At 41.2% G+C, this 26,392-nt stretch overlaps 3 protein-coding genes across 7 annotated transcripts in view; 1 reads left to right on the forward strand and 2 right to left on the reverse strand.

Annotated features, from left to right (window-relative positions):
* The window catches only part of LOC124310412 (neuropeptide-like 1), a 30,755-nt gene extending 16,875 nt beyond the window's left edge, over positions 1-13,880 (forward strand). The window contains exons 2-4 of one of the 3 annotated variants that reach the window (XR_006909659.1): positions 9,176-10,472; positions 11,319-11,661; positions 12,564-12,678. Coding sequence is in view for 2 of the 3 variants with exons in the window: in XM_046774323.1 (XP_046630279.1) it covers positions 9,176-10,472; positions 11,319-11,472; positions 12,564-12,762 (1,650 nt within the window). In the remaining variant the exon portion in view is untranslated. Of the gene's footprint in view, positions 1-9,175; positions 10,473-11,318; positions 11,662-12,563 lie in introns of all 3 variants that reach the window. The other 2 variants (XM_046774323.1, XM_046774325.1) reach the window with 2 other exon arrangements.
* A 1,247-nt stretch (positions 13,881-15,127) lies between these two features.
* Positions 15,128-20,252, reverse strand: LOC124310410 (glucose dehydrogenase [FAD, quinone]-like). Of its 3 annotated transcripts, none has more exons than XM_046774320.1 (7): positions 20,135-20,252; positions 19,404-19,613; positions 19,149-19,277; positions 18,517-19,073; positions 16,275-16,737; positions 15,800-16,170; positions 15,128-15,662 (listed from the first exon to the last, which is right to left on the reverse strand). In XM_046774320.1, the coding sequence occupies exons 2-7, from the start codon at positions 19,609-19,611 to the stop codon at positions 15,567-15,569; spliced, it is 1,824 nt and encodes a 607-aa protein (XP_046630276.1). In that variant the 5' UTR covers positions 19,612-19,613; positions 20,135-20,252; the 3' UTR covers positions 15,128-15,566. The 3 variants fall into 3 exon arrangements, with proteins under 3 accessions (XP_046630276.1, XP_046630278.1, XP_046630277.1); XM_046774322.1 differs by having other exon boundaries at positions 18,517-19,069; positions 19,148-19,277; XM_046774321.1 differs by lacking the exon at positions 20,135-20,252 and adding an exon at positions 19,820-20,106.
* A 1,366-nt stretch (positions 20,253-21,618) lies between these two features.
* Positions 21,619-25,900, reverse strand: LOC124310301 (glucose dehydrogenase [FAD, quinone]-like). The gene is made up of 8 exons (XM_046774113.1): positions 25,850-25,900; positions 25,317-25,479; positions 24,230-24,439; positions 23,965-24,093; positions 23,334-23,890; positions 22,771-23,233; positions 22,296-22,666; positions 21,619-22,158 (listed from the first exon to the last, which is right to left on the reverse strand). Exons 1-8 carry the CDS (start codon positions 25,883-25,885, stop codon positions 22,063-22,065), a joined length of 2,025 nt encoding a protein of 674 aa, XP_046630069.1. The 5' UTR covers positions 25,886-25,900; the 3' UTR covers positions 21,619-22,062.
* Positions 25,901-26,392: the final 492 nt, after the last annotated feature.

Genomic DNA, 26,392 nt, shown 5'->3' on the forward strand with positions numbered 1-26,392 from the left:
CTCTGACAGCGCCCAATTCGGAATTATTTTGGTGGCAAATCCTAAAGTCAAGAAATCAAACTGTGACGAAACATCAAAGTTTCGAAAGGTTCGAAATCCGACGTTCAAAGTTCCGAAAGTGAATTTGATGAAATTTCACCACCTTGATGTTTCTTTGTTTTGGATTTTCGATAGTTTTACGTTCGGAATTCTGGTAATCCTGATTTTCGATTTTATCTGATTTTCCACAGCCACTCGTTCAGTAAACTGTGCTCTGTGAGTAAATTTTAATTTTCGTAATTTTACTCCATCGAAACCTTATTTTTCAGAACTTTGCTCTATCGTGACCTGAATTTTGGAACTTTGAGCCGTCTGGTTTCCAAGCATTCGAAACTTTGTCGCATCGTAAAATTTTGATTTCTTAACTTGAACCCCGCCCCCATAATTGACATAAAAAATTGTCTTCAGCGACTAAAAATAAAAGTATTCACACCGTCTAGAACATCGAATAAAAATTCACAACTCTTGTAAAATGCGGAGCTCGTTAAAGTTCACGAAACAGAGACGAAGTAGAAATAATTTTCACGTTGCACTCGCGAAGTAGATCAATAATTGCCATCCATGGGTGAAAGAGCCCGGTAATTTTCTCCCAGAGAATCGAGAGCCGAGCGATATGACAATGGGAATTTGATTTTCTGCGGAGCGGGTAAAATGATCATTTTTATCAATAGACTAAGCGAGCTTTGTGCAATGCTGGCAGGACCAGCTTTTGCGATCACCGTTCGAGGGGTGGAGATCGGGTGAAATCGGAAGTAAAAATATTGGTAAGTAGCTTCCGCCTTTATTCCCCGCCCTCATTCTGCTTCGGCGTTTTGTCGGAACGAGCTCTTTTACATTATATAACCATACCTATTATAGACGTGACGCGAATCGAGTAATAATACCATGATCGTCGTTGCCTCTGCACGGAGCTTTTGTACAACCGTCTAAATTCGTTCGTCGTGCTTTCAACTCTTCGCCGCACAGACAAAAGCTCTCATCTTTCTCTCTACGTTTGTATTTTCGTTCTCATTGTCCGGAGGTCGGTTCTCCGGCTAGGTATATTCTCAGATATCACAAACACGAGCTCTTTGTGCCCCGCAAATGTGAAGCTATAACATCAACGCTCCTCTCACGCCTTCGATTTTCTCAGCTCTTGTCGTCTTATTCTTCTACTCCGATTCCCGTTTATTGACCGTTACTTAATCATTTTGGTCGAAACCAAAAATCGAAACTCTCTGTTATTTCTTAATCACTAGATTATAGTCGTACGTTGTATTTAGATATCTGAATTATTGTATTCGTAGATCGCAAAAACAAAAAAAAAAAACATCGAAATTATAATTCGTACCGGATAATTTGTAGAAAATGGTCCTCCGAGTAAAACAAACCCTTGTAGACTAAAAGCGTACAAATCCATCATACTTTTAACCATTTCGATGTGATTTGAAATTAAAAACATCGATTTCTAAGCTTTCTTTAGTAATTAGAATATTTCGAACAGCTCATGGACTGTACAAAATGTACGATTCTCTCAGTATAAAATTAATAAAAAGTATGTTTTTTCACGCTGATAAAAAGTTTTGTTTTTCGCAACAATTGAGCCAAAAAATGTATTACTGCAATTGAATTACAATTTATTGCGGGAATACTGAATATTCTGATTTTATTCTCGCAACGTAAGAAATAATTTGTCTGAAATATTTGTTCGGCATTGAATGTAGAACGTCACTATATTCGGAATATTTCTTTTTCGTCAGCGATGCTTAAGCGTGGCTAATCGTAAAAATGAGCGAAATTTTACTCGGTCGGTAACGAGGAACTATAGCATCCTCTTAAGGACCTGCGGTTGGCGTTTGGGACACGAACATGGAAGCGGTGGAGTACAGCAGCTGTTGCCCGGGAAACATGGGCCCTTCTCCCTTCGCAAAGCGGCGTCAATCGGCGATTTAATTAGCCCCCATCCTCTGATTGTGACTGAGTTCAGAATTTTAGGGAGGGAGATTTTCGGACCGTATTGTATCGTCGATGTGCTTAAGCTGACTTTTAAACGAAACGTCACGTTTCGTCAGGCTGATTCTCATCTCGTTGATCGTTTCCCTGCATCATCGGGATTATATAACCAAACATCAATCAGGTTAAGCTTTTGCGCCGCTTCGGTATTATTATTATTATTTTTTTTTAATTTTTATTGCTGTGCTATTTAATGTAACTACTTAATCGTTATTCAATTTCCTCGTTTCTACCGCCATATCCGGTGAATTGTTCACTTTCCAAGTTTAGTCTCTAGATAAAAAATATTACCAACCGAGTATTACGTCACTATCGGACTTGGAATGAGATACAACTTTTTTAGCGAGAGGGGAAAGCTTGGTTTCGTTAGACGCGTTGCGATTATTTTCTTCGGAATGGGATTTTTCGTATTATATATTCCGTGAATGATGAAGAGGAATCGGTGAATCGGAATGGGCGCAATTCGAAGTTACTATTTTCTGAATAACTATTTTCATTTTTTATGACAATCGAAAAATATAGTTCTAGGTAGAAAATGAGAATTAGTTTTCTAGCTGTTACTGGAAAGTCTAGTATCCGTTACTGTTCTTTCTCATTACGATCACTGTTGCTATATTTTCTTGCAATTGTTGCGAATATTTAACGCTTGTGCAGCGATAAATTGACGTTAAATCCTTGTTTAACTAAAAAAGTAGAGTAAACCTCAGAAACTGATTTTGCGTTGCCATTGCCAAAAAAGGATCGACGACAGCGCAAAATGGTTAGGCGTACCTCGTTTTTCGTAATTCCAACGATATTTAAACAGTTTTTTCAACGATACCTGTTTCACTGAATTTTTCTAGCTACTGTAACAAATGAAATTTTTCTCAGTGCTTGAACAAACAATGGGCAATCTCGATCTATACAAACACTGCGAACGCGAATAGCATTTGGCAAACTGCAGACGTTGGACAAACGCGTGCGAAAAGTAAATCTAAGGGTCTTTCAGAGCATGTGGGCTACTTTTGTTCTTTTGCGGGGATCACTCTTTTCGCTGTTTGATCAGTGGCTCGGTTTGGTTCCCCGACCATGTCTGCAAATAACTCATGTCGAGGGTTTGCTGACCCGAGAGTGCACTGATAGAGAAATTAATTTTTTTACAAACAAATCTATTCACTTGTGTTCTCTGATTTGCAACATTCGATGAGTAATTTGTGTGGTTCGAATGAAACGCACTTAAATTCGCCAAAATTTCTCAGGATCAAGGTGTTTACTGTTTAATTAAATTTTTTTTTTCTCCTAACAGCAACAAGTAAATATCGACTGAGAACTATTCAAATCGATTAAGGCTCTTCGAATCACCTGGAAACTGTTCGCTTGATTCGAGGAACGTTTAATCAAGTGATGTAAAATATATCCAGATGGAGAAAATATAAGTCGAATTAGGCAAAGTTGAGTATCCTCGCGGACGAAGGTGAATCAAAACGCTGTCTTTCAGAATGTCCTTTAGCGCAGGGTTAACTGGTCACAGTAGATTTGTCGGAGACCGTTTCGAGGTATGCTGGGAACCAGTTGCTCGACGGAAAATTGAACCCGTGTATGTTGGCGTCAAATCGTGCAGAATCCCGAATGGAATCTGAACCCGACAGAAAGTGGAGCCTGAAAGACAGCGGAGGGAGAGAGAGAGAGAGAGAGAGAGAGAGAGAGAAGAAATGGGAAAGTGGAGGCCTCGGGTTAAACTGACAGTTGCACTCTTCACCTGAATCACGATTTATTCACGCTACTTTGACTCCTTGATCCACAGTTTATATCTCAACGAACGGAACGTTTGACGGTGTAGGAAAAATAGAAACCATGAGCCGTGATCGAGGAAATCTGCGAGTAAAATATCGAGGGTCAAAAATTTCGAGCAAATCACGTAATGTGAGAAATTTACGTCAGACGATGATTAAATTGACCTTAAATTCAGGCGATTTGACTGATTTCAATTTCTGGATCGAGGAGATATAGTTTTTAGTTTAACGATTTTCATCGCCATCTTGAACTTTGTTATATAAGGTGGGATCGAAACTCGTAAATAATACGCGACGCTCGTATAATGTATAAACGTAATGCGAACTTTGCTAACGTTTAGTTTTAAAGCCCGACGCTATTTACAACTTTCCAGATTTACGAGGCTTATTTCCGCGGAACAAACGCTTTATCGGCTTTAACAACTCGCAACTCGCGTCTCTGTTTTGGTTGAGAATTCCGCAGTCGATCTCACGTTTTGGTAATGGCTCACTGGCTCAAGCGGTAAACACCGTCAATTTCCGGGTGTAGGAATTTAATGCACATGACACTTCGTACTCAGACTGCAACGAAATTATATAATCTAACTGTTCAACAAATTTGATCGTAAAATATTACGGGATTTTCATCTATAGCAGATTCAAATTCAATGCAGCAACTGTTTTATCGTTGTTTTTAAACTAAAACGCCAATTAAGCTTCCAATTATTTTTACAAAAAACTTGCCTTCTTAAAATGAAAAACATTGTGACGTACAAAGTAAAAAAAGCTTACAAAATGCACAGTTACGTATAGTTAGGCGACGATACAATTTGTGAAAGGCCATATTGTCTATCTATGTTGGTCTAACTCTATTTTAATAAAAATATATTTTTGAATCCTGGAAGAAAAATTAGAATTAAATTCACCGATCTCGAAATTTTCTTCTCAAAGGTTCTCGAACTTGGCGAACAACTTCGATGAACAATTTCTGATATGCGGCACTGTCTAACTGTATCAGTGTAACTCTATTTCAATAAAAATTCATTTTCGAATCCTTGAAAATCAGAATCGAATCGGTCGATCTTGAAATTCTTTTTCATTCCAAAAATTCGAACAAGGCAAAAATTTTTTTATTTCAATGCTTAAAAGAATATTTACGAATGGTGAATTCGATTTCGAAGAGTATTTTTTTTTTTTTTAAATAGATTTTGAATCTTTTGTCAAATACAATATCCTTCGAAACACGTCAGTGGCATTTTGGGGCAATTTGAGGATTTCGAGGAAAGCTGCGATAAGGCATAGGGGAGGGGGGTTGGGGCGGATGGACGGATGGTCTGGCAAACAGATATTCGGTAAACGAGGCACGTCACGTCCGTTATACTTGACTGAATCACCGACGCGGAGCAACACTGTATGGGTGGCATGGGACATCCCAGCAAATGAAATTCCCCCTGAATGTGTGCGTGTGTGGATGGGTTTGCTGTATGAGACGTGAGCGAAACGCAAGGACGAGAAAGGACCTTCAAATTAATTCCGGTCTAGGTGAAACCGAGTATTCGTGCATGTCGAACAAACTTTTAGACCCATTCGCCGTGTGAAAAATTTCCGAATTGAAACGGCCGGTGTAAAATTGAGTTTTATCTTTTTGTTTCGAGGCAACTTTTCGATTTTTTTTTCTCACCCCGTGGTCGTGAAATAGATATTGAAATTCGTAACGTACTGCAAAAACTGAGCAGCGCTATCGAGAGCGAAAATATTTCAGCTCGAGTAATGAATTAATAACGCAATGACCGAGAGGGTGGAAAAAAAAAAAAAAAATGAAAAGACTTCGCCGACAAGATAACCGAGTAGATAATTTATTCGACGTGGTTTACCGACATTAATTTACGATTCACGTCATGACCGTTAGACGATTTTTCTTTCTTGTTTCTCGGTTCTCAAAGCTTTCGTTTCTTGTATACTTTTTGCTGTCCTTCGCTTTTACTCCTAGTTTTTTCGACCCGCCAGCGTAAATTGTTCAAACTTTTTCTCCAAGGTGTGCAAAATGAGCCGCGATCATAAAGACGGACGAGAACAAGAGCTCAGTTTCTTTGTTAGATCGTGCGATGAAAAAGTTGACACCAAAAATCGATGGATTAATTCAGCTCTGAAGATGTTTGAAAATTTTTTTTTCAAAACATCAAATTACTAAGAAAACGCAGAAAATTCTCTTGCACTATATTTAATTGAATATTTACAATATCTGCGTTATTTACCGTTTGAAATTTTTGTTTCTCACGGAAACGTGATAAAATTTTTGTCACGTATCGCGATTCAACGAAACGCAAATTCGCTACAGATATTGAATGTTAGGAGAAATGGGCTGCAGGGTAAAACTTGCGTTACTAGAGTGTCGTCGCATTATCATCTCGTCAAACGTTGTTTTATCTTCTTTTTGTCGCTCTTCTTGCGCGGCGATTGTGGACAATTGTTTCTGTGTTTTTCTTTCTTCCTGTTAAAGTACCGTACAAGTTGCAAAGCAAGGTTGGCAGTGGCTGCTGCAGTTTGAAATTTCATTGCGACGCAGTCCCGTTTATACATATATACCTATACATATATATACCTTGGTAGCATACATGCATATTAGAATAACTTCTCTTGCGGAAATTTCAGGGCCACTGTAATGTTCACCTTATCCAGAAGTTTCCACCCATTTGAAGTTAATGAACTGCAGGGGTAGTAAAACGGGGAATTCGCGACTCTACACTGGGCTTCGTTTATGATCGTCGAAGGTTTTCGGAAAATATTCAACGAAAGTGTCGAAGAATGTAGCGAGTTTCGCGTGCGGTTCTCTAATTTAGTTTGGTCAAATTGACGGATGACGCGGCCTCGCTTGTCCTGCAGAAATTATCCCGCCTATCTGCATGTAACTAAATTTGGCGAACGCGAAATCGCGTTTCTCGTGATATAACGCGTTCGCGTAATTTGCGTTCGAGTCAATTCGCCCCGTCAGACGTTGTAGCGCGTGTGGCTTTCAGGGTTTTCACAGTAATTGAGACGGAGCTTCGCGGCGGCAAATTCGGGGGGAATTATGGCGAATAATACGAAGAGTTGATAATAAATTGGGAAAAATACCCTGGGAAGAATTTTTACCTCGAAATCAAGCGTCGTCGCTTCTCCTATTATGTAAAAAATATACACTTTCCGCCTTCTTTTTCCAACAGCTTTCAATTTACTCTCCGACGTTTCAGTTCTTTTTAATCTCTCTCGCTACTTCGCTTACGACTTTTCGCTCTTTGACTTCGTCGAGAATTTCAAAGGATTCCTTTTTCCTGAAGAAGAAGAGATAGAACGTCGAACGCCCAGCTTCTTAGGTATACCTAGGGGAATTACCATAAGATGGGTATTACGTTTACATGGGTAAACGTATTCGCGTTATACATCCTTGGTTAGGTATTAAAATACTCAAACAAACTCACAGCCTCTAGAAATTGCCGGGATTTCTCGAGAGACGGTAATGTCAGTTGATTAAAACCATTCAACAGGTCTGCTGCTTTAATACACGTTATTTTTTCTGCACGGTCGGTTATTGCCAAAGATCGTTTTTCACTAACCGGAAAAAATTACACGCTGCTCATGTTCAAACTGGTGAAATGTCCGTTTATTTAATTCTTCTCCAATTCATACACGCCTAAACACTTTGCATTTCATATCTTTCTGGCTCGCGCCATGTGTACTTTACGCAAACATACCAAATATCTGAATAATTATCAACATATGGGGCGTTCCATGGTCGCAATTGATCGGTCACCGATAATGTGATAGTATCAAATTTGAGAGAAAAGATATTTTCGACGTTGATTCACATTGGTGGTTTGAAAATTTCAAACTCTACTTACTTCGTAAAGATTCAATTGTAGGTGAAGATATTGAGAAAATGAAGTTTTCAATTTTACGTATTATTATTCTGCGAGAAGACATGTTAGACAAAATATTTTATACACCCTGATAAAAATGTGTTAGGAATTTTGTTGATGAAACTTGAAAGTCATCAAAAATTAGGTATACACTTTTTGAACAAGAATAGATATAATTTTGCAGAAATTCCATTATGTTATCTAGGGAAACATTTATTGAACCAAGATCTGTTTCTCTTTTGACGAAAGATTACTTGCTTCATTTTTCTTAAAAATAGAAATCCTGGAATAGCCTATACATAGAGAGAACCGCATATGGGAATAATGTGCGCGTGTTCTGGCCCGCAAAAGTATCTATATATCTAATTCAGGTGGTCCTGATCGAGCGTTAACGCAACTCCGATGACATTTCAAAACGTGTTTCCACATTACTTTTCAAGTTACAACGTCCTGCATTTTGGACCTTACAATAAAATGAGTTGTAAAATTTTCGCGATATGACAATACATGAATCGTTTGAATTTTTTATTTGCGGATCAGTTTGCCGTTGTTTCGTTTATTTGTTCAGTAGTCGAACATTCAATGTCCATGTAATGAGCCCCTTACGATAGGCAATCCATCTGGGTGCGATCGATTCAATTTCATAAACGTAATTTTCCAGTTTTAGAAACTGACGAACGGTGGATTTGCTCTTACAATATTCTTGCCATTACTTAACTTCGCGTGAAACAACGTTTGATGCCTGCTGAATGCCACGACTAATCTAACAGCCGAAAGAAAATGGCAAGTGATTCAGCGAAGGTGGCCATATTGAATTTGTTTGTTAGATATCGAAGAAATCCGTCCTTCGTATAAACTTCATCAAATCTAGTGGCTGTTCCGTAGGTACGTTCTTCTAGATAAGACATTTCGATATATGAAGAATCATTTCTGTCCTATCGGGACCAAACTTTATTTCACGTAACGAATTGAATATAATTTATAATCTAAAACATCGACGTCACGTGGAATTGATTTCATACGCTAGGCGGCAGAAAGAGGGTTGAAATTTTTTGAATTCGCATATCTGTATCCGACGTATCCTGTCATGAGAAAGTTTCGTCATACAAAAATCGATGTTCCTGGACGTTCCATCAGTTCGATGACGCGTCGATGCCACGTGGGCACGTGAGGTGCACACTCCTCGAGCTCCGTTAATTCCCCACAATATAATAACCCGGCCGTCACGCGGTATAACCGAACCGCGAAATCGGTAGCACGCATGACACCGTGTACGGTTATCCTCGTCTAAATTGCACCTGTCGTTTACCGGACGTTCGTCAAAACCGGGCGTAAATTTCATGCGACGGAACGTCCAATTTAACGCCGAGTAGGTAGGTAAATGCGATGCAGGATCAGAAGCATATCGCTGCCGATACCGGTACCGATGATTCGCTGATTCGCTTCCTCCTGAATAATTCCGCTGCTAGAAAAATATTAATTTTCTTTCGCTTTCAGGTGACGTGCCAGGACGACGAGGGCGAGCAATGCCTACCCCGGAAGACATTCTTCGCCCTGCTACGCCTGCCGGAAGTCAGTTCAAACCTTGCGGCGTACTCGCGAACGGCGCGGATAATCCTCGACGCCAAGAACCGAAACGAGCTCGTTAACCTTAAGACTACGTCAACGGACGACGCGGAGGACGGTGAGGTCTGCCTTCCGGTCGGCGTCTACCTCGAGCTCTTCAGCTACCCAGCTACGAGGGGTCGTCTGGCAGCCATGACCAGTGCTCAGCGGCTCTTCGAGGAGCCGGCAGCATCGAGAATGGACGAGGCCGATGAGGGGGAAGAGGAGGACGAAGTCGACTCGGAGAAACGAAGCATCGCGACCCTCGCGAAGAACGGTGATCTGCCGATATCCATCCAGGACAAGGCGGACGAGGAGGAGGAGGATCAAGAGAAACGGAGCCCCGCGGCCATGTTGAACAGGGATGAGCTCGAGGCGCTCTACCGATACTCGGAGCTCGGGAAGCGCAACGTTGCCGCGCTGGCTCGAGACTTCGCGCTGCCGTCGGGAAAACGGAACGTAGCTGCGCTGGCTCGTGACTTCGCGCTGCCGCCGTCTAGCTCGGGAAAACGGAACGTCGCCGCGCTGGCTCGCGACTTCGCGCTGCCGTCGGGAAAGCGGAACGTCGCTGCTTTGGCGCGTGACTTCGCGCTGCCCTCGGGTAAGCGCAACATCGCCGCGCTGGCTCGGGACTACAGTCTGCCATACGGGAAGCGGTACTTGGACATTTTCTCACGCGGCAGCGCCCCGCGCTTCCAGCCCAGCTACGGCGAGAAACGGAACCTCGCGGCTCTCGTTAGGAACGGCGATATGCCCGTTGGACTTAAGCGCAATATCGCGGCTCTGGCCAGGGGATGGACTCTGCCGACTCAGAACAGGTTCGGACGCTCGTTGGACAACATCGAGGGGAGGGCGAAGGGCCGGATGAAGGATGCTCCGAGAGCTGAAGAGCAGCGCAAGAAGGAGGAGGACGCCAATGAGAGGAAATTGGAAGCTTTGGCTAGCTCCGCGGCGGTGGCCGCCAAGATTTCCGGGGAAAACGAGAAGCTCAAGCTCGATACCGATATCAATGGCAAGAATAAATCAGCGAAGAACGCCAAGCATGCTGGCGAGAAAAGGCCGAAGCGGCAGATCGAATTCTCTGACGAGTATCCTCTGCCCGTTATGCAGAACAACAACGTTCTGGATTATGAGGAATTTATCGAGGCACTTACAGGCGATTATCCCAACGCGGAGAAACGATTCATGGGTATGTAATTATTTCATGGACGTTGACGCGTATCGATTGACGGGTTAGGATTATCATGATATAGGGACGAAGAAATAACAAATAATTCTTGGTTTTGATTAACGGTTCAATATATTTATCCTCCCATTTTGATCAGAAAAAATTAAACGGGTCTCATAAAAATTTGACCGGTTGATAATTTAAAAATTTTTTTTCTAGTTTATTGTACGGATATACTTAATAAATTTCGATAAGATTGAAACGCAGAGGGCATTAGAAAAATTGTTTTATTCAGTAGCGTATAATACTGAAAATATTCGTTGTCATTTCTACTCAAATCTTCTTTTCCAATTACGGTCTTTGACACTTGTTTCTTCGATTGTTCAACCATCTGAATAAAAATATAGGTGAAGAAAAAAAAAACCGTTCAAAAAATCTCCAGCAATAATGTAATTATTTCAGCCAATCGACAACGGTCCGGTAAATTCATCCCTAATTCACAAAAACTCGTTTAAAACACGATGAAAACGGTTTCCCTATGCTTAAATTGCAACAAAAAAGTGATAATTAACATACATATATATATATATATATATATATATGTATATATGTATATGCATACAATGTTATACAGCGTTAAGAATACCGTTATACTGTATATAAACACGTTTAAACCGTGAGCTTTTTCATGCATTACATAACAAACTGAAAACAAGGCGCAGGACCGTAACTGATTGTGAGACGAAAGTCTGTTGGCTGATAGAACGGGCAACCGTTACTTGTCATTTAACGAAACACAAATAATAGAGCAAAGAAAAAGAAAGAAAAAAAGAAAAACAAATCTTGGGTATGAATCTGCACATGTAGCAACGGACCCCAGGGAGATGCAGGAAGGCGAAGAAGCCAGCTTCTACATGTCGCAACCCTCGAAGAAGCACATCGGGGCGCTGGCTCGCCTTGGGTGGCTCCCCTCGTTCAGATCCGCAAGGTTTTCCCGCTCCCCACGGTACCTGGTGAACAGGTCAGCCCAGTAGGATACGCTCCTCCGCGTCCTCTCTCAACTCTTCGTATGTGCTGTCGATGTGTCTCTGTCCCGTAGAAGTCACCCTCAATACCACCACCACCACTATGTCTATTTGTCTAACGTCAACCGCATACCCACCGCACAATATTGCGGTCACCGCACCTTTAACGGACGACCGCTTTCACGGTAGTTCGATAGCCGTTTGTTCGATGTACTGTATTCACATATTCCTCGATGTTTTTTCCAAATGTTCGTTATAGATATTACACACACGTATAGTTCGCACATAGTGTTAGATTACATATGGTTGTACAGTACAGATCATAGATCAAGTAGTGAGATGGATGTTAATGTGTTGCGGACATAGTCCGCTTTGCAGTAGCCCTCGTTACGTTCACCTCGCAATCAACGCAGTACTCGGTATATTTCGTAACGGATAAGGGAAGAGCCAGAGTTTCTATAACCGTGCAGCTGATTCGCTGAAACTTATGGTAAGCACCAAAAGATGCTGATCCGAAGCCACGGGCAAGCCTCCAATTCAATCTCGGTGTGAAGTTCATACGTTTCAGCGGAGCTTCCGATTTTCCGGTTCAATTTATCGAAGAGATTCCATAGGATCCGGTATGGAAGACGCTTACAGTGATAATCATGTGTATAAAATGATTCATGTGGTTTGAATCGATTCGTTTTCTTTACTGTTTACTATACTGTACTTGTTCTGTGTCGGAATAGAAGCTCGAAAGAGAAAACAGAAAATGCACGAGCTTAAAGCCCAACTATCATCGAGGATAAACGCGGTTTTCTGGCAAAAGTGACATTTATGTTTGTGTAAAATCAGCCACGTCATGATTCAGACTTCGACGTGAGGTATTTTTGGTTGTTCGACAATTTCTAGCCGTTTTCGAATCGAGTTGTGAAGTTTCATGGACATTGACTTTGAGTTTGAATCACCGATTGGCCTGCTTTTGGCTCTTTGTCGCCTCTTTTTCGCTTCTATTCGTCAATATTCCGCATTATTTTGTTAGATGCAGTCGATGGTCGTATCGGAAAATACGGCAAATTGTGAACGGTGGGATTTTGTTTTTCAGGGCGAATTCCGCAGATGGGACCTCGGCCGACTACCCCGCCGACTCGGCGTCTAGGACGTTAGGATTCGGCGGCGCGACCCGTTACTCCAGATCCCAGAACTTCGGAGATTGTCGTCACGGTTTCAAGAGATTTCTCCTCTTGCCAGCAGTCGACAAACTTCTACTGCAGAAGCTTTACACGACCCCAAGAACCGTATAGATTATAACATATTCACCCCTTTCCCCAATATACCAGCGTTGATTATACCGCGCAAACAGTAATCAATTAACCCCCATCACCCACTGTCATTATTGGTATACCTATATTAACGTGTTACGATAAGCATGCGATCCGCGAGGGATTGTCAACACTCGAGAAGCAGAAGAAGAAGAAGAAGAAGAAGAAGAAGAAGCATTTATCCTTCGTCAGAACCGATGGAGTATAGTAGTTGCAATATTGGCTTGCTTTTTGGCAAAAGTTGTTGAAGATGAATTTTAGTACTGGCTAATATAACTTATTCGGATTCAAATTTATAGCCGTCTATATTATGGGATTCCAGCAGAAAAAGTAATTATCTGTGTACCTATGCAATGTTTCGCCGACGTTATAGACTCACGTCCGATCTTCGAAATCCCAGATATTTTAATTCGTCCCCGTGCTTTGATGTATCATATTTGAATCTATAATAAAGATACTCGTCAAACTTCTTCCAGCAAGTCAGCATGAAAAGGAAACACGAAGAAAGAAAATAAAATGAGGAACAAATGGATACAAAATTTGCGGAACGTTGGATTTGTAATTTATGCTGATTGCGACGTAGATCGTAGAATTTAAATCCCTAGTTGTTAGTCTGTTCCATGAAATCCTATATTCATCATTTATTCATGCTAAATAACAGAGTGCAGCGGTTTTGTTCTTAATTCCGATCGCGGTGATATACATATGAGAAGGGTAAAAGAAGAAAATAATAAAAGAGTAGAAAGAATAATTAATATCATAACTCTGTATCAAAATATATAGCTATAAGGTGGCTGGAACGGCGGTTTTCTATTGGAGAATTTTTCTCAAATTTCCTATGAGATACCGCCGGCTGAAATTGCTGTGGATGACATATAATTGAAGAAAAAAAAAAAAATCAAAGAAAAACAAGAATTAAAATCATGACAATACTATGTAATTATATTAATATAATAATAATTATAATATAAAAAATATAATATATATATATATACATATATATTATATATACGTATATACTATATACGATATGTGTTTAACTAGACAATAATACTATACGAGTAATATAATGACAATAAAATGATATTAAATATATTGAATTGGAAATTAAAATTATTATTCTTAATGTTTAGCTCAATATCGCGCGTTTAGATCCTTGATTTTACACACGCATGCAGGCGCATAATCATTCCTATATTCATGCATGTACAACGTATAATAATGCGTGATTGTACCTGTGAAACACGTTTATTTCTATTAAATCTAACTTGAACGCAGTATTATTAATTGTCTTCTTATTCAAACTCGAATGTACGAAAGCAGTTTGAAAAGTCACCACAGGAAACAGAGTTTTGACCATGTGGATTTTTTGCAAACCGATGCAACAGTCGATGCCTTAAATCGACTTTTGCGTCCCGAAATTTTAGGCCTATCACCTAAGTGATTATCTTGAAACATTTTTTTATTCACCGAATCTCATCTATAATTTCCGAATCAGACAGATGGCGCTATCTAGGCTACACATTTCAATGAGTGCGATCAATCAGTTTCACAGTATTCCACACGGCCAGTGATGCGAAGTATATCTACGAGTAAGCGTGTAGTGCGCAGCTTATATTTAACCGGAAGATGACTGGCAGAGGGTAACTTCAGAAGTTTGACCTGATCCATCGATCGCTGCACACCGGCAGCTTTGCCAACGTACGGTGAGTGAAAAGTTTCGTTATCTTTACAGCTAGTGTTATTCGTAGTGAGTAATTTTTTAACCAGAAAGAATGATTGAATATTAAGGCGTTTGATGGTAAAAATTATTTATCGGCCAACCGGATGCAAAACACAATATATAACATATCTCAAAAGCGACGTTTCTGAAATACTTCTGAAGTATTTCGTGCCGTATGACTAATATTCATTAATGAGTTCCCAGTGGCTCACTATTTTTCTGAAATTAAAACTGGAACAAGTTTCTTTTTGAAGCAAATTTTATGTGCCAATGACTAGCGACGCGAGTGACAGGATATACAAACGATACGCTAATCAGAGACACATGAAATGTCCATAGATCCATTGAAAAAAAAAGTGAGCCACTGAAAATCCATTAATGAACATTACATATGTTCGCTTCGGTTTGGTGACTCCTTGATCAAGAATCAAGGCATTTTGATACATCACGGTATATTATAACGATTGTACCTGAGATGTGTGAACACCATTTTGTAAATAATTCTGAACTGCAGAATAAAAGATGTATGTAAGCAAGATTTAAAATTGTCATTGATGTATCTGATTCTGAGCATGAAGCATATAGTACCGATGAATGTATCCTGGAACATTTTCATTGACGATCAAAAGTAAATTTTCTTTTTATTAGAACAATATTAGTGTGCGTGCACATAAGTTTTAGGGTTATCGTATGGTTGCGAGACAGAAATTCATTATACATTTTAGAAACGTTCGATTGGTTATCGAATTAGATATATCTGCATGACGTTATTTTCATTGTGCTGTTAGTATCAACATCCAAGAGGTGAATTGGAATTCAGGCACAACGGTCACCGACGGTTCTGACATATTCTCGGGCTTAGGAAAATCTGCATTTGACAGACGATTTTCAGTATGAACGAACGTTCCCATAAGTGCGCTATATTAAATTAGTACGTGGTATACGATTGTGGTTAATCCTTTCAAGTGAAGTCGTGTTTTTCCTTTTCAACTGCTAATTATCATAAGGAGTAGGTATATGTATTTTTTTAAATCCGTTTCATTGTACCGAGTTACGCAGAATATTATACTGCATCTGTGTAATTCCAATCTTGCTTGATCATATGCGCAGCTCGCTCTCCAATCATGACGCAAGATGATCCAGTATTAGCTGTAGTCGCCTGTAAGCAAAGTTATCCCATTGTCATTCATCGGCCAGTCAACGGTCTTTATAAATGATCAGCAGGGCTCACAGGCAAGGTATATATTTCATCTTGAAATCAACGAATGAATCGAAGTACGTCATCTCGATACTTACCTGCGGCATAATAGAAGCGTCCGCCACGCGTAGTCCCTGTATTCCGTAGACTCGGAGCCGAGGGTCGACAACTGCCAGTGGGTCCGATGATGGGCCCATTTTGCAGGAGCCTGCGAAGTGGGATTCCCCAGTAACATTGTAATGAGCTGCACACTCCCAATATTTTCTGCTAGCAAAAGTGTAGGTTGAGCAGGGCTCGAAAGGTGTCGTGGCCAAGGTCATGTTATAGGCTTTGAAGGCGGGTGCATCAGCCAATTGCAAAGTATACTCGACGGCTTTTACAACCCCAGCGACGTCATCAGGATGGCAGAGATAGTTTACCGTGATTGAAGGATATTCCAAAGGATCCGATGAAGCCAGACTAATTTTTCCTGGAACAGAAAATATCTGCAGTTGGTTTGCGCGCTTGTAGTTCTCCATTCCTCAATTATGGGTGGTAGAATTTTGTTGCGAGAATTCAGGAAGTCAGAAGTACCTCTGCATTTCGGATGCTCGTAACCGGCCGAAAACTCGATTTCGCGTTTACCGTCGCTGCTAAGTAAGCCGATTCCACCGGGTGCGCAACCAGCAGAGTAACCCATGCCGACTATATGATTGTCCGGAAGGTTAGGCGTCGTTATTCCAGATGGTAGGGCGCCAGCCACTTGACCGAGTCCGGTGTTAGACAAGGGTCCGGTCTGGAAGGCGATATACTCAGCAAGAGCAGCCCAGTTGTTGAGGTAGGTGTCAGGCTCATTGATGGTGAACGAGATCGGGAATACGGCATGATCATGGAAATTGCTGCCGACGCCAGGTAAATTTTCGATCACTTCGATTCCGTAGGATTTCAAATCTTCTTCCGGCCCAACTCCAGAGAGGAGTAGAAGATGAGGAGACCGAACGGCACCTGCGGAGAGGATGACTTCCCTGGATGCGCGTACCGTGTACAACTTGCCGTTCTGATTGTAATTATTGCAAATTCGTTCACTCCTCGTTAACGATATTTCAAACTATAGGCTGGTGGTATGAACGAGTAAACGACCAAGTGAGTGAGATAATTACGGGTGAGGAAGATAGCGAACGAGAAACGGCAAAGTCGGGGAAAATGTGTTAGATATCAGTCGAGATGTGTTGTGTTGATTCGATGCCTAAGACAAGTGCCCTGTGGCGTTACAATTGTGACCGAGGTAAAATGAATGAATGAATGAGTCATGCAGTTTATCTATGCCCAAGTAAAACTGTAGTAAAGAGAAAATGAGATGTCATACAATCTCTTAAAATTAAGTTTAAACAGCACGCAGGGAGAACGAATCAAGTTGCGGATGGTGAGAGCAACAAAAGATGAAGTTGAGAAGATAAACATAAAGTTTCGAAGAAAAAAGTTATTAACACTGAGCATGGAGAAGCAGAAGAAACAGGAAACATTTTTCTCGATAGTTGAGATTAAGAATTAAGTAAATTAAAATGAAACTGAATTGAATTGAGAGAAGCAAAAACAAAAGAACGAACGTTAAGTAACATACTTAAGAATGAAATTAGAATTATAATTGAGGCCACAGTCTAAAACATAAGATTTAGTTAGTAAGAAATGGAGTTCGATCCCACCGAGGAAGGCAGGGCAGACGGACCAATGAGGATGACCAGCACTACGGAAAAGTAGTTAGGATTAAGAAAAAAAGAGGTACACGAAGCATAGATAGCATAAGCATTACAGCTAAACCAGGATTATGGATACATTGGATAAGAACGGTAAGAACTTCATTCACACCAGAAAACAGACCAGGCACGCGCAGAGGAAATACGAGATAGCTGCTAGAGGATGCGAAGAGAATTCAAGTTGGCGATGCTCCCGGGAGAAAACTGGGTTGACATTGCGACTGACCCGCTTCAAGGTCTGGGAAAACAGCCAACACTTCCGCCTTGAGAGGTGTATGAACGCAGCAGGCCACGATTAAGAAGCCTGACAGATGGGCATCGTCGTCTGATACGTTATAATAGAGCCAAGTCACAGAAATGAAAATGATATGAAAAAAATTTGCAGAAAAATGAAGTCTAATGAGATGATTGAGAGACAAAGTGAAGTACCATTGATTTGGCCACAAGCAGGTTTGAGGAATCGAAACCTGAAGTAGGCCAAACTTTGGCGGCAAGGACTGAAAAATGATGATGATGGTGGTTTATTATGCCGTGGCAAGCCCTGGGAAAGCAGAATTACAGAGTAGAGTTACATGTAGGAAAATGACGAGTGCCAAGCGAAAGCAGCATAAGGAGAGAGAAAGAAAACCAATTGGTTGGACTAAGTACAGGAGATAGAGAGCATAACTCCATACAAGTGCAGGACGAAGAACGTATAGTTGTACTTTTTACTCTCTAGAGACCAATAGCTGAGTTCTATTCCCTAGGAAGTAAAAGGTGCGACCTCGTAGACGTGTAATGAAATCCAAATGACATACGGGTGGTGGAGATACTTCCACAAGGTCTTTTTGACTTTTTGTGTTTGCATTACTCGTCTCCAGCCCGTAATGTACTGTAAACTCCACACGCGAGCAAGAAAGGCCCACTTCTTGTTCTTCGTGAATAACATACTAATTCAATCAATTCAAGTTGTAGATGTGGCGTAATCGAATCTGAATCATCATCCCTACCAGTGTCCCAAAATGAAAAGACTACAAAACAATGAAATTACGGACAGACTAAATAAGTGATTCAAATTCTGTAGCTCCACGTATCATTATCACCTTGTAATATTCGATGCCAACGGCCCTTCGGTTCTCGATTATAACTCGCGTGCAGGTGGAGTTCAGAGTTATTTGGAGGTTCTTGCGGTGTCTGATTGGCCGCAGATATGCCGCAGCGCTACTGCGTCTCGCACCGCGATGACTCGTTGTTTGGAGTATAGTGAACCCGATAGGATCATCTCCGTTGAGATCATTGCTGAGGCCGAGACCTGCCTCTTTGGCTGCTTCGAGTATTACATTTGCAAAAGGTGGTTTGGACGGAAACCTTTCGACAAAAAGCGGCCCATTCGTGCCGTGATACTTTCGGCCAACACTATCGATATCGCCGTTATTTTCGGACTTCTTGAAAAATGGCAAGACTTCTTCCCACGACCATCCCTCGTTACCCATTGCAGCCCATTGATCGAATATATACGGGCTGCCGCGTAGGTATATCATTGCATTGTGCGACAAGCTTCCACCAAGAGTTTTGGCTTGCGTAATCGAACAGCTACCATTTGAACCTTGACAGGCGTAGGTTTCGTTGGTCGAATGGTATCCCCACTCGTTAGATGATCCTATCACAAATAAGATTTACAGCTTTTTTCAACTACTTAACAAAACAGGATTTTTGGATATGCTGGTACACTTACCGGGTACAACATAAGTGAAACCAGGGACGGATGCGGCTACTAGTTCGTCCGGGCCTGCCTCAACAAGCAGAACTTTCCAGGACGGATTTTCACTCAGTCTTGCAGCGACGACAGAACCGGCTGCTCCACCTAAAAACGAAGAAAGCACAAGAGATTGCACTCACGTTCTCTTTACCTTGTCCAATTCGCGTAGCATCGATGCGTTTTGAAATCTGTCTGGTGAGTGAAAATTGTTTATTTCAAAAAACAACTCACCCCCCACTACGATAAAGTCATACTCGGCATCTGGGATATGGATAGGTGTGATGCGTTCGCAGGTTTGAGCGATTCGTTGTTTTCTTCTTACAAATGTCTCTAGAATCGACAGAAAGAAATAATACGAGGTGACATTACATATGCTGGCTACACTCTGCCCCAGGTAGTCCGCATTGCAGGTTTCCGGCAAGGTGTAGTTGTACTCCATTCCTGTAACAGATGAGTCGAGTTAAAAGCGGACGAGATTTCCGAGAATAACAATAATTGATTTAAACAATATATAATAATCAGACCGCACAACAATATAAATCTGATTGCAGTACACCGACTATTTTCAGACAAATTATTTTCCATCGAACAACAAACTGTCACGGATCACGTTTTTTTTTTTTTACGAACTCCAACTTCTAACATACTCAGTTTTCCCTGGGTCACAAAGATGACCTTCTTGTCGGTGGAAACTAAATCTCCTCACAACGTAAAAGACGCCCGTTTTAACACGAAATTTAATTGAGCTTGTTCCTGTATCCGCAAGGTATTTTATTTGTTATCACCATAACGTATATCGGTATTTGTTTACTTCCAAAATCATACTATGGGCCTGAATTAATGTGATCCAGATTTTGGAACCGATCACCGTAATTCTGGACAACTGATTTTCCAGACTGGGCAAGTGTACGACAATAACTGCTCGCAATTACACGTCGTGTTAAATTTCGAAAAATACTGACTGTTCTTGCAATCTGTGCCACTGTGTGACACTGCTACGGTGCACTAATCTGTATTTGGCGTGCTGAAGATTTGATTTTTGCTCATCGGAAACTACCCACGTTATACGTTCCTCGGATAGTAGTCGAGAAATTTATACTCGATTTGATGGAGGGCGTATCACCCAAAAATATTTGCCTTTCATATTTTCCGCCTACGTAATGATACATCAACATGCACAGGAGATCAGCAGAGCACTACATTCCTGTTCAAATAGAGGATGGGGCCTTGCAACAACATGTGTCTTACAACATATTTTTTCAGCTCGCGTACGGTAGCTTGAGATGTTTTAAAGTATATGCGCATAGTTTTCACCTCCATGAAGCTGCTTTATATCGTAATATCGTAAGCCGCCAGACTTTTGGCATAACAAGTTCATATTGAGACAGTCTCAGGCTTTGCGAGTTGTGTGTTCTTGAACACATTTGGACGATTGGCGTACAGATTAGATAATGCGAAAAGTTCTCAAGGCTTTGCGGGTCTCAGATTTATCGATTCGATCGACATAACGATTCCAGTCGGTATATCGCACTGTAAGTTCGACGATCTGTTACAGCATTTGTTAACCGAATATCGTTTACAAATTCCGAATCAGTCAGATGGCGCTACCTAGGCTAAACGTTTCAACGGGTGCGATCGATCAGTTTCACAGTATTCCACACGCCAGTAATGCGACGTGTATCTACGAGTAAGCGTGTGGTGCGCAGCTCATATTTAACCGGAAGATGACTGGCAGAGGGTAACTTCAGAAGTTTGACCTGATCCATTGATCGCTGCACACCGGCAGCGTTGCCAACGTACGGTGAGTAAAAAGTTTCGTTATCTTTACAGCTAGTGTTATTCGTAGCGAATAATTTTTTAATCAGAGGGAATGATTGAATATTAGGGCGTTTGATGGTAAAAATTATTTATCGGCCAACCGGATGCGAAACACAATATATAACATATCTCAAAAGCGACGTTTCTGAAATACTTCTGAAGTATTTCGTGCCGTATGACTAATATTCATTAATGAGTTCCCAGTGGCTCACTATTTTTTCGAAATTAAAACTGGAACAAGCTTCTTTTTAAAGCTAATTTTATGTGCCAATGACTAGCGACGCGAGTGACAGGATATACAAACGATACGCTGATCAGAGACACATGAAATTTCCATAGATCCATTGAAAAAAAAAGTGAGCCACTGAAAATTCATTAATGAACATTACATATGTTCGCTTCGGTTTGGTGACTCCTTGATCAAGAATCAAGGCATTTTGATGCATCACGGTATATTATAACGATTGTACCTGAGATGTGTGTACACCATTTTGCAAATAATTCTGAACTGCAGAATAAAAGATGTATGTAAGCAAGATTTAAAATTGTCATTGATGTATCTGATTCTGAGCATGAAGCATATACTACCGATGAATGTACTCTGGAATATTTTCTTTGACGAGTGAAAGTAAATTTTTTTTTAATAGAACAACCTTTGTGTGTGAGCATACAGGTTTTCCAGTTATCGTACGATACCGAGACAGAAATTAATACACTTCGGAAATGTTCGACTAGTTATAGAATTAGACATATCTACATGACTTTAGTCTCATTGCGCTGTTAGCGTCAATAACTAAGACGTGACTTGGAATTCAGGCACAACGGTCGTCGGCCATTCTGAGATATTCCTGAGTTTAGGACAATCTGCACTTGACAGCCGATTTTCAGCACGAACCTTCTCATAAGTGCGCTTTATTAAATTGGTACATGGAATATGATGATGGTTGGTCTTTTCAAATGTAGTTGTTTTTCCCCCTCCAACAGCCAATTGTCGTGAACGGGTAGGTATATATATTTTTTTAAATGCGTCTTTACTGAGGACAGGTTTCATCCTGACGAATTATGAAAAATATTATATCGCATCCGTATAATTCCAATCTTGCTTGATCATGTGCGCAGCTCGTTCTCCAATCATGACGCAAGATGCTGCAGTATTGGCTATAGTCACCTGTAAGTAAAGTTATACCACGGTCACTCATCGGCCAGTCAACGGTCTCTATGAATGATTGGCAGTGCTCATAGGTGAGACATCTACTTCTTTTCAAAATCAACGAATGGATCGAAGTACGTCATCTCGATACTTACCTGCGGCATAATAGAAGCGTCCGCCACGCGTAGTCCCTGTATTCCGTAGACTCGGAGCCGAGGGTCGACAACAGCAAGTGGGTCCGATGACGGACCCATTTTGCAGGAGCCTGAAATGTGGTATTCCCCAATAGCATTGTGATGAACTGCGCACTCCCAGTATTTCGTGCTAGCAAAAGTGTAATTTGAGCATGCCTCGAGAGGTGTTTCGGCCAAGGTCAGGTTGTAGGCCTTTATGGCCGGTGTATTGACCAATTCCAGTGAATACTCGATGGCTCTCACAACCCCAGCAACGTCGTCAGGGTCGCAGAGATAGTTGACCCAGATCGAAGGATACTCAAAAGGATCCGGTGAAGCCACACTGATTTTTCCTGGAACAGAAAATATCTGCAATCGGTTTGCGGGCTTGTAGTTCTCCATTCCTCAATTATGGGTAGTAGAATTTTGTTGCAAGAGTTCAGGGAGTCACAAGTACCTCTGCATTTCGGATGCTCGTAACCTGCCGAAAACACGATTTCGCGTTTACCGTCACTGCCAAGTGCGCCCATTCCACATAGTTCGAAACTCTTACAAAAACCTTCAATGACTATATGAATGTCCGGAAGGTCGGGTGTAGTAATCCCGGATGATAGGGCGCCAGCCACTTGAGTGAGTCCGCTGTTAGACAAGGGCCCAGTCTGAAAGCCGATGTACTCAGCAAGAGCAGCCCACTTGCTGTCGTAGACGTCAGGCTCATTAACGGTGAACGCAACCTGGTATATCATATGATCATGGAAATTGCAGCCGACTCCAGGTAAATCTTCGACCAGGTCGATTCCCTTGGATTTCAAATCTTCTTCCGGCCCAACTCCAGAAAGCAGTAGAAGATGGGGAGACCCAATCGCACCTGCGGAAACGATGACTTCCTTGGATGCGCGTACCGTGTAGAAATTGCCAACCTGGGGAAAATTTATCGAGATCAGCCACTTGCCATTGTTGACGTTTGAAATAAACAAATCAAATGTGGAAAAATTCATTAATTTCAATTTCCCAGCTCACTTTGTAATATTCAACTCCAACTGCTTGACCATTCTCGATTATGACCCTCGTGCAAGTGGAGTTCAGAGTGATGTGGAGATTAGTGCGATGTCTGATTGGCCGCAGAAACGCTGCGGCGCTGCTGCGTCTCGCACCGTGGTGGCTCGTTGTTTGAACTATTGCGAAGCCAATATTATCATTTCCGTTGAGGTCATTGCTGACGCCGAAACCCGCTTCTTCGGCTGCCTCGAGTATTACATTTGCAAGGAGTGGCTTGGACGGAAATCTTTCGACAAAAAGCGGTCCATCCGTGCCGTGATACTCTCGACCAACACTATCGATATCACCGTTATTTTCGGACTTTTTAAAAAACGGTAGGACGTCTTCCCACGACCATCCCTCGTTACCCATTGCAGCCCATTGATCGAATATGAACGGGCCGCCGCGTAGGTATATCATTGCATTCTTTGCCATGCCTCCACCGAGAGCTTTGGCTGCAGGGATCGGACAGCTACCATTCGAACTGAGACAGGCGTAGTTCTCGTTTATCGACTGGTATCCCCACTCGATAGATGATCCTATCAAAATAAGATTCACAGATTTTTTGAACTTCTCAGCGAAACAGGATTTCTGGATTTGTTGGTACACCTACGAGATATAGCAGAACCAAGACCAGGGATGGATAGACCTGCTGGTTCGTCCGGGCCTGCCTCAATAAGCAGAACTTTCCAGAACGGATTCTCACTCAGTCTTGCAGCGATGACAGATCCGGCTGCTCCGCCTGTGAACGATAGAAGCATATAGTTCATGTTGCTATTGCACTGGTGTTCTCCCTACTTTATTCAACTCTCGTAGCATCGATGCGTATTGAAATCCTTTCTGTAAGTGAAAACTGTTTATTTTATAAATCAATTCACCTCCCACTACGATGAAGTTATACTCGGCATCCGGGGTACGGATAGGTGTGATGCGTTCGCAGGTTTGAGCGATTGCTTGTTTTCTTCTCACAAATGTCTCTAGAATCGACAGAAAGAAATAGTACGAGGTGACATTACACAAATTGACCAGACTCGGCCCCAGAAGGCCCGCATTGCAGGTTTCCGGCGAGCCGTAGTTGTACTCCATTTCTGTAACAGATAAGTCGAGTTTAAAATTTTTTCCTGTTAGCCTTACTACTACATACGGTAACTAATGACAAAATTTTTAATGTACTTGGCAAAAGGCTTTTGCAACAGAGGTGCTTTTTGAAGGGATGATGATATACCGGCCGAATATGAATTCCGATTCCTGCCAAAATCGATAGGGGGCTAGAGTTTGATGCCAAATACCTGTGCTTCAAACTTGAACCGCATTCAATCGCAATCGTGTCCACAAGGTGCTCCGGCGTGAAGAAGAAGAAGAAGAGAAAAAATGTCTTTTTCATCATTTTTGACAGTTAACAAATACGGACGACTTGACTCATTTCAATCAGGTTTTAAGACTGAAGTCATATGGGCCAAGAACACCAGCCATATAATTCTCATTCCAAAATATTCACGCGATCTTGAGATATAAAACCAAGCTTGTACACGGTAAGATAGGGAAGTAGTTGGACTAGGAAAATGATTCTCGGCTAGCTTTCGGCTTTAAGGTAACTTGGTAGTGATTCGTTGCCGCGAATCTTGATGTAATTCCACTTGTTCAGGACTTTAAGTTCGGCAGCAAATACCAGTATCGCGGTCAGTATCAGATTCATTTCGAACACCGCCGCCATTCTCAATTTGCACCGTAATTTCTACAGTTTAGTTACGAGGTTGATGAGAACGTACGATGTTAAACAGGTCTGTTCGTCGATGAAAGCCTAGTTTTATTGCTTGTTGAAGTTCGGCACACATGCATGTGATGTAATAATAATAATAATAATAATAATAATAACCCATGACACAGGGTCCACAATAATTATATTCAACTCCCATAGAAAGGTCTTTGGATGTAATACAATGTGAAAGGTGATTTCATACTTACGTAGAATTGCAATCAAAAATCTATGGAGACGGTTTGGTGTGCCGTTCGTTCTGGTTCCGTCCAGAAATGAATATGCTGCCTCGATGTCACTCGTAGTTATACGGCAGCACGATGTGCTCCCTTGACTTTCGCATATGTTTGGCGTATTTGACATGTCCAACATCTTTGTATTTTCAGGTGAGGATTATTAATTTTAAGTTGTATAATGGTCACTGATATTACATTTTCACGGTATGGCTGAGCGATTGGAAGCTTTGATGTTTATACAATATGAGTTGGGTATGATATAAGTATATCCTGAAAGATTCTCTTTTTATTATCAGGTACAGTAAATTATGGAGACTTTGACTATTCTCTTATGATGTTGAAGACATAGTAACTATCGACGAAACTTTTCATGACAGATCCTTTCCAAGGCTTAGAAGGTTGCGTAGTAGAGAAACTTAACCCAAAAGTAATATTTGTGTGCTGGCTTAGAATTTCTGTTAAAGAATTTTTTCCTGGCTCAATTGAAATCCTTTACAAAAGTATACGATTTGAATTAGCATTTGAGATGATCTGGAATACATGTTGAAAATATTAAATAACCATATCGTCTTCATTGATTTTGATTTTCCTTTACTCCAACCTTAGATTCAGTAACGATCCTGTAGAAGACCAAATGTCCATTTTTACCCTGTCTTTACCGTGCAATGTCGTTCGGATTACCGCACATATTTAATCTCAGGTACCTTTCTGACGCTGGGGGTGAAATATTTCTGGAATTGCGTAAGCGATCAGATACTTCGATATAATGATACGTGGTCTTCCTCTACGATCAATTGCATGCATAAGAATATTCTCTACAGTTTAATTTTACATGCACGAAAATAACCACATTATAATGCTTCAGATGTCTTGAGATGTAAATTGACAGATAAGTTTAATAATTACAATAAAACGTTGGGTTTTCATTTAACCATGATTTTTCTTTTAAAGTTTTCATTGTGCGGGACCAACAACTTCACGTGAGCTAATATAGGGCCACAGTCCATGCGAACATAAAAATTACACTGTTTACCGGATGAAATTTCGAC

Source organism: Neodiprion virginianus, chromosome 1 (genome assembly GCF_021901495.1).
Source record: "Neodiprion virginianus isolate iyNeoVirg1 chromosome 1, iyNeoVirg1.1, whole genome shotgun sequence".
Lineage (NCBI taxonomy): Eukaryota > Metazoa > Arthropoda > Insecta > Hymenoptera > Diprionidae > Neodiprion > Neodiprion virginianus.

What these genes read in the sequence shown, in the direction of transcription:
- LOC124310410 (XM_046774320.1), bottom strand. Translation starts at nt 19,611, where the DNA reads ATGGAGTACAACTACACCTTGCCGGAAACCTGCAATGCGGACTACCTG. An exon ending in TGACTTTATCGTAGTGGGGG is followed by an intron (nt 19,278 to 19,403) that starts GTGAGTTGTTTT and finishes CTTCGTTTTTAG; the next exon opens with GTGGAGCAGCCGGTTCTGTC. An exon ending in CGAGCATCCGAAATGCAGAG is followed by an intron (nt 16,171 to 16,274) that starts GTACTTCTGACT and finishes TTTCTGTTCCAG; the next exon opens with GAAAAATTAGTCTGGCTTCA.
- LOC124310301 (XM_046774113.1), bottom strand. Translation starts at nt 25,885, where the DNA reads ATGTATTCCAGATCATCTCAAATGCTAATTCAAATC. An exon ending in CTCAAATGCTAATTCAAATC is followed by an intron (nt 25,480 to 25,849) that starts GTATACTTTTGT and finishes GAAAATACAAAG; the next exon opens with ATGTTGGACATGTCAAATAC. An exon ending in ACGCTTCTATTATGCCGCAG is followed by an intron (nt 22,159 to 22,295) that starts GTAAGTATCGAG and finishes CTTTACTTACAG; the next exon opens with GTGACTATAGCCAATACTGC.